The 10,457-nt window shown below is 52.9% G+C and overlaps 1 protein-coding gene across 1 annotated transcript; it reads left to right on the forward strand.

Moving 5' to 3' along the window:
* The first annotated feature begins 254 nt into the window (after window positions 1-254).
* On the forward strand, window positions 255-6,754 carry SOX7 (SRY-box transcription factor 7). The gene is made up of 2 exons (XM_057549100.1): window positions 255-565; window positions 3,963-6,754. Exons 1-2 carry the CDS (start codon window positions 328-330, stop codon window positions 4,898-4,900), a joined length of 1,176 nt encoding a protein of 391 aa, XP_057405083.1. The 5' UTR covers window positions 255-327; the 3' UTR covers window positions 4,901-6,754.
* The last annotated feature ends 3,703 nt before the right edge of the window (window positions 6,755-10,457 follow it).

Raw genomic sequence — 10,457 nt, forward strand, 5'->3', positions numbered from 1 at the left:
GGGCGGCGGGGCGCGGATCCCCGGGAGGGACCTGGGAGGCGGAGGGGCGGGCCGGGGGCGGGCGCGGGGGAGGCGGCCCTCCCTCCCGCCTCCCCTCCCGGCAGGTCGGAGCCGGGACGCGGCGGCCCGGGACGCAGGGAGGGGGCCCGCGTCGAGAAGGAGGGAGGGGCCGCGCCGCCTTCGAGAGTCATTGGAGGACGCGGCCGCCCGAAGCTGATAAATAAGGGGCCGGGCGGCGGCTGCCGGCCAAGCTGGACGCCCCGAGCGGTGCGAGGGCCAGGTCAGCGCCGGCCCGTCGACGCGAAGCGAGGCGACCCCCGCGCGGCCATGGCCTCGCTGCTGGGAGCTTACCCGTGGCCCGAGGGGCTCGAGTGCCCGGCCCTGGAAGCCGAGCTGTCGGACGGGCTGTCGCCGCCGGCCGCCCCCCGCCCGCCGGGGGACAAGGGCTCGGAGAGCCGTATCCGGCGGCCCATGAACGCCTTCATGGTGTGGGCCAAGGACGAGAGGAAACGTCTGGCGGTGCAGAACCCGGACCTGCACAACGCGGAGCTCAGCAAGATGCTGGGTGAGTGAGCGCGCGGGGCGCGGCCCGAGGTCGGCGGGCGGGGGGCTGGCGGCTGGGGGCCGGGCGGGGTGGGCCAGACCCGGCGTGGGGCGCGCGCCGTGCCCACGAGGTTGGGCATCGGGGCGAGCGTGGGTGTGCGCTCGGGGACGGGGATTCCGAGCAGGGATGCCCGGACAAGGCCCAAAGTGAACCCGCGCGGCCCTCCGGGGTGGCCGGAGAGGCGCACTCGCGGGGACGGGAGCCGAGTTGGGGCCCCGCGCGCACAGACGGGCCGGGTCGGAGAGGCCGCGGCCGGGTGCACCGGGCGTTCGCTGGGCGTTCCGGAGCGGGAAGAACCCTCATTCCCTGCACTCCACCGCGGGCACAATCGCAGAGGGTGGTCGTAACTCTCCTTAACGAATATTCGTGAAGAGAGACCTTGCGGGAACGCATTCCTGCTTTACCTTAATTATTAAACCGACAGCAAAGGGGACTTGATTCGAGCCTCTGTTTCTCAGTCTCAGGAGTGTAGAAAATTTGATTCGGATGCTTAGCGCGGCCAGTGCGGGTCTGTCCTGGAGCCCGGCCGCTTCTCGCGGGCTGCTGTGCGGTCCCAGCCCCGGCGGCAGGACTGGGGCCAGGGACAAGCCAGGCCCGGGAGCCTAGAGAGAAGATGTTCCCGGGGGTTTCTTCTCTCTCCCTTGTCAGGAGCTGAGCATGTATCACCTCCGCCCAACTCCTAACCTCTTTGCCCTTCAACGTGGTTTTTATTCATTTCGACGGATGGGAACTTTTCAAAGCACTTTGTGTGCCCAGCGGGCGCCAGGCCCTGTGAGAAGGGACAGTGTGTGGTCACCCGAGGCTGGCCCTGCCCTCTGCAACCCCACCCGGCCCAGACTGCAGCCTTTTTCCTTTTTCCGTTGGAGCTCGGGGCACCTTCCCCAGATCCGTGGAGTGAGGGCTGACACCCACCTTTGTGCGGGCTAAAGCCACAGGCCCTCCGGCGGAAAGGGTCCCCCTGCAGTTAGGCGCCCTTTCAAAGCAGCTGATGGAGTGCTGGTCTCAAAGAGCCTCCTACCCCCCGGCCCAGCCCCCTGGCTAGCTGTGCCCAGGATGAATTAGTGGGCCAGTGTCTTAGTGAGCCCCTTCCCCCATAAAAAATATTTTAAGTCATACTTTATACTGTGTTGGCATAAAGAAACATTTATTAATATATACAATAGTAAAACATTTCTTCAAGCAAAAAGTTTACATTTTTCTTCAGATTTCCAAAGAAATGAAAACACCTTTTTTGTTTGTGGGCCCCTGAAAGTTTTTTTTTTTTTTTTTTTGCTGTGCCCAGGTGCCATGCCTTTTGCCCAAGCACAGCTCTTGTGACCAGGATAGAGCAGGCCCAGGCCAGGGATGGGAGAACTCAAGCTGGGGAGCCTTGCAGGATTAGGGCTGCCTGCTCTCAGGGAGAGGACAGGCAAAGGGACTTGGGTGACAAACGCTTCCTGTGAGCTGATCCTTGTTGGCAGTTGGCACTTAGGCTTCCAGAGGTTACAGGGCATTTTGCAGGAAAGACACGGATTCCTTCCTGCTTCACCACACGCCAAAGGAAACCAACATGGTGTTGCTTTGAAAAATGTGGACTTTCTACACCTGCTAGTAGGGGGGCAGCAGGATGATCTATTTCCACCCCAAGCCCATGATCTCGCCCAGCCCTTTCCTTTCTGACTTAGGAAAGGGAAGGGGCTGAATGTGAGAGCCCAGACTTTTTTGACTATTAGCTCTGCAATCTTTAACATTAAAAACTTCACCCAGGAGCGTTGGTATTTTTTAATGTTATGGGTGAGAAAGCAGGTAAAGACAGTTACACATTTAGTGGTTTTAAAAATGAACCCATATTTTATGAATACTACACTATCCAGGTGCACCTAGAAACTAGAGTCACATTTTATATTCAGTCCATAGTCAGGGTGTGGGTGTATCTGGGTCTTAGGCCTCTTGCCACGACTGTGGCCTCAGCCACACTCTGGAAACTAATCGCCAACCCCAAATCTGGAGTTCCTGACACTTTTCAAGTTGCCTTTTTAAGTGAGAGCTAATTGCATTAATTGACAAGTCTGTCGGAATAGTTATAAACTTTCATCCCAACAGGAGAACGCCTTGAATAATTACCCTCCTCCAGCCCCCTCTGTGGACCCGGCACACATGGCCAGCCAGTACACAGCTCTGGACTCGGCCCTGTGCAGAGTGCGCTGGGTGGGAGGTGTGGCCCCTTTCCTTCCAGGGCTTGGAGGCGGGAGCTGCCCTCTGGGCTAGTTTGTCTCAGACTTCAGGATACAGTAGAGTCATGGGAGAACTTGTCAAGTTATAGAATCCCAAGCCCACCCTAGGAGGTAACAATCTAAGGGGTCCAGAAGCAGCCTTTAGAAAATCTGCAGCAGGAGGGATGTGCAATGTACTTTGAGAGAGAAAGAGATACTAAAGTGATTCACAAAACAACACGTAAGTGAATAAGGATGAATAGAAAATACATGTAAAACCAGCATTTTCGCACCAGTGGGATACACGTGTGCGATGCTTCTTCAGGAGAGAGTTTTGAGTTGTGTAACATCGCAATATATTTTTTATAGTGAGGAAAACAGAGACCAGGGGAAGGTAAGGGATTTGCTTCTGTACAGGGAGTCAGTGGCTGAGCAGGTGCCCCCTGCCGTGGTCAGAGGGTCCTAAGTAGACAACCGGAAGCCATAGCTTGTGTGCGTGTGCGTGCGTGTTGCATGCAGTAGGGTCCTATTTGACCTTCAGATGTAAGGGATAATCCTGTGATGCCCTGAGATCCTGTAATTTACGTCCATCTGTAAAACTATTGACTGAGCCTGAGTTCCCTGACAAGAAGGCCTGTGAGATTTATGCCACAAATAAATATTATAGTCTCACTTCCTGATGGGGCAGCGATAATCGAGGAAGACAGAGTTTTCACTAAAATGCACAAATGATTAGCACTGACCATCAAAGGGTAAAGGCAGCCCAAATCAATGTAGTCGTGACATGTTTTTGTCGTGTCGGTGACGTTGGGTCAGGTGGGCGTTTCACCGCGAATCCCGCACTGTTGATACGTTCGCGTTATCTGGTGGCTTTGACAGGAGAGGTGCCAGTGACGGTGCCTAGTTGGTACGAGCGCCTCGGGGCGAGCAAGCGGGAGAGGTTGGTTTGGCCTCACTGTGCGTGCGGGACGTGGGCTGGGAAGAGGATGCGAGGAGTGCGGTGCGTCCTGTGCGGAGGGGGACCGCGGGGGGGGGGGGGGGACGGGGGACCGAGGCGGCCGGCGTGTGCATGTGCGATGCTCCGAGGCCCTAGCCGGAGACAGGTGCACGGGCCGCCCCGAGCCGCGCAGAGGCTGAACGCGGCCTTCTCTGACTTGTGTGAGCAGGAAAGTCGTGGAAGGCGCTGACGCTGTCCCAGAAGAGGCCCTACGTGGACGAGGCCGAGCGGCTGCGCCTGCAGCACATGCAGGACTATCCCAACTACAAGTACCGGCCGCGCAGGAAGAAGCAGGCCAAGCGCCTGTGCAAGCGCGTGGACCCCGGCTTCCTGCTCAGCTCGCTCTCCCGCGACCAGAACGCCCTGCCCGAGAAGCGGGGCGGCGGCCGGGGGGCGCCGGGGGAGAAGGAGGACAGGGGTGAGTACTCCCCGGGCTCCGCGCTGCCCGGCCTGCGGGGCTGCTTCCACGAGGGCCCGGCCGGCGGCGGCGGCGGCGGCGGCGGCGGCACCCCGGGCAGCGTGGACGCCTATCCCTACGGGCTGCCCACCCCGCCGGAGATGTCGCCCCTGGACGTGCTGGAGCCCGAGCAGAGCTTCTTCTCCTCCCCCTGCCAGGAGGAGCATGCGCACTCCCGCCGCATCCCCCACCTGCCCGGGCCCCCCTACTCTCCGGAGTACGCCCCCAGCCCTCTCCACTGCGGCCATCCCCTGGGCTCCCTGGCCCTCGGCCAGTCCTCGGGCGTCTCTATGATGCCCACCGTGCCCGGCTGCCCCCCGTCTCCTGCCTATTACTCCCCAGCCGCCTACCCTCCTCTCCACTCCAACCTCCACGCCCACCTGGGCCAGCTCTCCCCGCCTCCCGAGCACCCCGGCTTCGACGCCCTGGATCAGCTGAGCCAGGTGGAACTCCTGGGGGACATGGATCGCAATGAGTTCGACCAGTACTTGAACACTCCTGGCCACCCAGACTCTGCCGCCGGGGCCGGGGCCCTCAGCGGGCAGGGCCCGGTCTCGCAGGTGACGCCGACGGGCCCCACGGAGACCAGCCTCATCTCCGTGCTGGCTGATGCCACGGCCACGTATTACAACAGCTACAGCGTGTCATAGAGCCCGGGGCAGCCCGGCCGGCCCGGCCTGGTCGCAGCCTCTCCTTCCCGCGCGGAGCGTAGCTGATGCGCAGCGCCCCGGGGTGGGCGGGTCTGCGCTGCCGACCGGCTCTGCGGATGCAGGGCCCCTCCGCCCGCCCCCTTCCCCGCCCGCCCCGCCCCCTGCAGCCTGCGTTTTGAGTATATTCCTTCAAATGAGTTTTCATTGGCCACACCCTGGGAATCAGGCCCGGTCGTGGCTGAAAGACGCTGTTTCCCGGGAGAATTTTCACTGACCTCTCCTCCCAGTCCCGGAAACAAATTCGGGAAAAGCCCAGAAGCATTCGCATCTCTCCTGCTTCTGACACAGCCGCAGGGGTACAACCGTCCTGACCTTTGGTCGTCCAGGTGAGGAGAGCCCTGGGCTAAGATTCAGGGGACCCGGGATCCAATCCCAATTCTGCCTCAGGGGGCTGGTGAAACCCGACTCCCCTCCCCTCCCCTTCCAGCCCATCCCCCCCATCTGTAGAGTGAGGGACGGACTCCGCATCTAAGGACCCCTCTGCTCCAGGGTTTTCTGATTTAGGATTCTCTCGAGGCTAACACAGGAAGATGAAGTTGGCCTCTGAGCTCATTCACGTGCAACCTGGTGACGATTCCATGTACAGCCCAAGGACACCAGGCTGCTGCGCTTGGTCACAGTCTTCCAATATGATCATAGTCTTCCAAAAGGACGCTTTGAGAAAGAACACTCATCTTGATTTGGGAAATTAACCCCTGGGGTTAACCGCATCACTGAAAATGAGATTGAATTCAAGATTTAAAAAAAAAAACAAAAAAACATATTTTTTTAGACAAGTTCTTTTTATATTACACACACATTTCAAGAGAATATACACAGCCTGAATATATACAGTGTGTGTGAGACACACACAGCACACACATCTCCACGCACAGCCTGAATCAGACACTCTTTGCTGTCCTTGGCAGCTTCTCGTCAACCCTCTGTTCCTAACAACCCAAAGAGCAGGGAACTGGAAAAGAATTTCAGCACAGTACCATCACTTTCTTCCAATCTGAATGTGTTGATTTCTTGAGCAAAATTTCATCACGCTCTCCCTTCTGCAGATGCAAAAGGATCTTCCTTCCTGCTGTCTCCATCTTCCTTTCCTGGAATTTCTTTTTTCTCTTCTTTTCTGCTTATTCTCCACCCGTGAATTGGCCACTAGTTCAAAGATCCCTTGACTTAAAATTGCAGGCATGATTCCTATGGCAGAAATGGGAATTTGTTCTCCTCACCAGCCAGCTGGTTCTTTGGGTAACATCTTCAGCCCACACATCAAAGGAGCTCCCCTTTATTATACTTACTTCCCAAACAACAAGAAATGCACTGTGATTCAGAAAATATTTCTGAGCCCTGAGCCCATCCCCAAAGCATTTCCATCCTTCCCCCAAGCCTCCTTTGAAGGAACATACCTATCAGTGTGCTAAAAGACAGTTGTTTGTCTTTTGATTTCAGCGTATTATTGCCTGTATGAAATATGTAAGTGTTTTATATATTCTCCTATTAGTTTCACCTTATATTTCATATTGTTGAAAGATCCTTTTTTTTTTCCTTCCAAGGAGTCCTCTTGTAAAATCTCTTATGTGATTAATCTTTATGCTATTACTGTATATGACATTTGGTAATAAATAGTAAATCATGGACAATATGATTGGTGCAGTCCAGAATGTATGTTAATAATCTTATAAAACATTATCACAGACATTAAGCTAAACTGTTCCATTTTCTGTAAGAACTACACATGCTTTGGAATGGTTGTAGATATTGATTTGTCTAAAATATTTAATTTAAATAAACGTTTTTGTACCGTGACCATTCTATCATTCAAAATACAGTTTTGCAAAAAGAAAAAGTTTTCAAGGGAGGCGTAGGTATTATGCCCAGTGCGCCTTCCAGCATTGGTCAAAATGTTTTCTCCCTCAACTTTTTTATTTTAAAAAGTTATCTTGTAGGAGTGGTTGGTTTTATTTTATGAGTTATGGTAAAGAGATAAAGCCTAATTTTACACCTTAGAAACACTGTTGTTGGCATTGATATTGAAAGAAAAGATGGATTCATAGCCTACTTGCGAAACAGTTTTCTCCTCGGGAGGGGTGACTTCACACTTGTAAAGTGGAATGAGGTGGCCGTCAGGCTGTCTCAGGATGGGAAGTAGTGCCCAGTTATTTGCTTCCTTAAGGCTACCACGTTTCCCCCTTCTTTTTGAAATCATCTTTTGAAGAATATTTAGATTGCCCTCTTTACTATGCACTTATAGATGTGGTATTACAAGAATCGTGTGCTCTCAAAGCTCCGTGGAGTGTTGTGGAGAAGACAGGGGAGCACTAGTCTGGGTAATTTAATTAAAGGATATAGCATCTTGTGAGGTTTAGGATGAAAATCCCAGCCAAAAAGTGCCTGGAAAAAACCTGATGATCCCTCAGTCCCCAGGCAGGTCACCACGTCTGGCTCTTCTCTGCAGGGAAGCCGTTGTAACTTGTTTATGTCAGTAGTAGCCTTGTCTTCTTCCAGGGCCTCTGGGCCAAGGAGTAGGTCTTGGGAGGGTCCGCACAGGCAGACGTTCATCCTGCAAATTTGATCGTAATCTCTCGTCATTACTTTAATAGCACTTTATAGATGTTGGGAGTTTTACAGCAAGTTTTATGGTCTGTTTCTCATCCCCAGCCCCAGGTGGGGCCCGTCCTCACTCCACCCCATCGCGCAGTCAGGAACACTGAGGCCCAGGGTGGGAGGTAACACCCTGGAGTCACCCTACCAGCGGAGGCTGAGGTTTCAGCACTTCTTCAGATGCATCTGCTGGCGGTGGAACAGTCTCCCAGCTCCTTTTATAGATATTCACCAGGCATGGGATTACATACGGCCCATTCGTACCTCTTACAGCCCAGGGAACGAGGATGGACAAAGAGGAAATGGCAGGGCCGGTGTTAGATGACCCCCGAATTCCTTGCTGCTCAGGCCCACCAGCATGGCCGCTGACAGTGGCCGTCTGCGGGGTCATCAGTTGGCGGGAGGGCTTGTCATGCGGCGTCTGCTGGCCTTGTCTGTGTGTCAGCGTCCGGCCCTGGACGCTGCCAGATGGGCGTGTTTCATTCCAGGCCACACTGTGCGGGGTGGGGGCGTTGTCCCTGCCTCTGGGAGGGCAGGAAACTGGCAGGCGGCAGGGTGCTCTCTCACTTTTGCTCAGCTATGAGTGAAACAGTCATGCCCGGAAGCCGGGGGTATTTCAGCGTTTTAGCTGCCCATCCCGGGGACCCAACTCCCACCCCCCGCCACCCCCCCGCCGCCCCCGGTGACAAAAGCACTTTTGGCTTTGGCTGATGGGAATTGATGGGTGTGCACAGTTATGAGTTGTTTTTCTAAAACATAGATGTTACCACGTCACGCTTTTCCTTAAGACCCTTCAGTGCCTGTGCGTCGCCCGTGGCACACAGGGTGAGTGCAGTGGTGGGTCCACAGGGAGCCAGCGAGGTTCCTGGGTGCTGGGAGGGTGCTGTGTTCACATGGCCAGCCCCCCGCCCCTCCCCCCACAGTGTACCTACTGCACGGAAGGCCTATTGTTCTCTGAAAATGCTCTCTTTTCCCATGCTTCCATGCTTTTCCCAGAGCTACTCCCCAACCAGGGAGACCCTCACTCCCATCACCTGTCTGATGACATCCCACCCACATTCCAGATCCAGATCAGACGTCCCTACCTGTGCAGGCAGAGGGGCGGGTCGCTCTCCTCCCTGAGCTCCCGCAGGACTTGAGCAGACCTGGCACTTAGAGCTGGCGTTGGTGTCATCCACCCATGCGCATCTTCCCCAGCAGGGCAGGCACGTAGTAGCTGCTCAACAAATAAGTGAATGAATAAATGAATAAGGTAAACATCTGAGAGGTCCTGTAGGTGTTCCAGTTAGTCCTGGTGCTAAAGACCTGAAACCTTCTGGGTTCCTAATCTTCTCACTCATCTCTCTGGGAACTCAGACTCTGGAGCCCTTGTGTGTGCAGTTCTCAGGGCTCTGAGACTGGAAGTGATACAGCCATGGCTGTTCACCCTCCCCTGCTACAATGTAGCCTGGAGTAAACAGGTTAGGAGGTGGGCATAGGGGACCAGAGCATCTCCTCTCCCGTCCCATCCTAGGGCAGCAGAATAGAGCTGAGGGCGGATGATTTGCAGCGTTTGTAACTGCCTACCTTTCCTTTCGAAAAAGCTGTGCTCTTGATTTCAGCCCAAGTGAAAGGAATTTGGAAGGAAGGAAGGAAGGAAGGAGGGCAGGAAGGGAGAGAAGGAAAGAGACGTTATCTATCTATCTATCATCTATCTATCTATCTATCTATCTATCATCTATCCATCCATCCATCTATCCATCCATCCATTCACCCATCCACCCACTTCACCTACCCATCTATCATCTTTCCATCCATCCACCCACCCACTTATCCATCTGTCAATTATCTATCTATATCATCTATTGATATTTTAATTCTCAAAAGAGACACAGTCTTTGTAGAAAGTTTAGGAAAAAAAAAACATCATAGAGAAAAAAATAAATCATCTATTGTCAACAACCTAGAGAGACATTACTGGTAATTTTTTTACACATATCCACCAAGTCTTTTTTGTTTGTCTGTCTATAGCTCTACATATACACGTCTTTGATAATAGACATTTTTATTCATTAATATTAAATAAACATTTTTCAATGTTCTTAAACTTTTTCTGCAAAAGGTGTTTTCTTTGCGGTTGAAAAATCAATAAAAAAAATTTCAGAAAAAGAGAAAAAGTACCCACTCCATGACCTTGACATAACTATTTTCTTTTTTTAAAATTAAAAAGAATTTTTTTTTGGCTGTGCTGTGTGGCTTGCAGGATCTTAGTTCCCCAACAAGGGATCAAACCCATGTCCTTGGCAGTTAAATGGCAGAGTCCTAACCACTGGACCACCAGGTAATTCCCAACATAACTATTTTCAACATACTCATTTTTGTATACTGAACTCCCCAGTCCTGTATTCATGTGTTCAAGACCCAGAGACCATTGGTTTTTGGCTTTATCCTTTCATCATCCTATTATAGAAGTTTTGCCACATTGATATCTGTCTTCATATTTATCATTTTTGATGAAAGCACAGTACTTCAGTGCATGAATGTGGTTTAATTTACTTGGCCATCCCCTTGTTATTAGATAACTAAGTTGTTGCATTTTCATTTTCGCCATTATAAATAGCACTGCAGTGAACATTTACTTGTTTCTGTCCTTGGCTAGATTCCCAGTAGGGTATCACAGGTCTAAGCTATGAACAAGTTTACAGTTTTTGATCAGACTGCTTGTTTGTTGGCCCTCCCAGCACATCTCAGCTGGCTGTCGAGGCACGAGATGACTCCATGCAATTCCCAGAATGAACTCATTCCTACCAGGAAGAAGGAAAACTCCTGAAGACTGTTTATAACTAACTCCAATCTGACTATGCTCAGTGGGCTTCCCCTGTCATGGTGGCTTGTCTTCCTGAGGACCAGTTACGGGCTTGCTGCTGGC

This window comes from Balaenoptera acutorostrata, chromosome 6 (assembly GCF_949987535.1).
Source record: "Balaenoptera acutorostrata chromosome 6, mBalAcu1.1, whole genome shotgun sequence".
NCBI lineage: Eukaryota > Metazoa > Chordata > Mammalia > Artiodactyla > Balaenopteridae > Balaenoptera > Balaenoptera acutorostrata.

What these genes read in the sequence shown, in the direction of transcription:
- SOX7 (XM_057549100.1), top strand. Translation starts at nt 328, where the DNA reads ATGGCCTCGCTGCTGGGAGCTTACCCGTGGCCCGAGGGGCTCGAGTGC. An exon ending in GGAGCTCAGCAAGATGCTGG is followed by an intron (nt 566 to 3,962) that starts GTGAGTGAGCGC and finishes TTGTGTGAGCAG; the next exon opens with GAAAGTCGTGGAAGGCGCTG.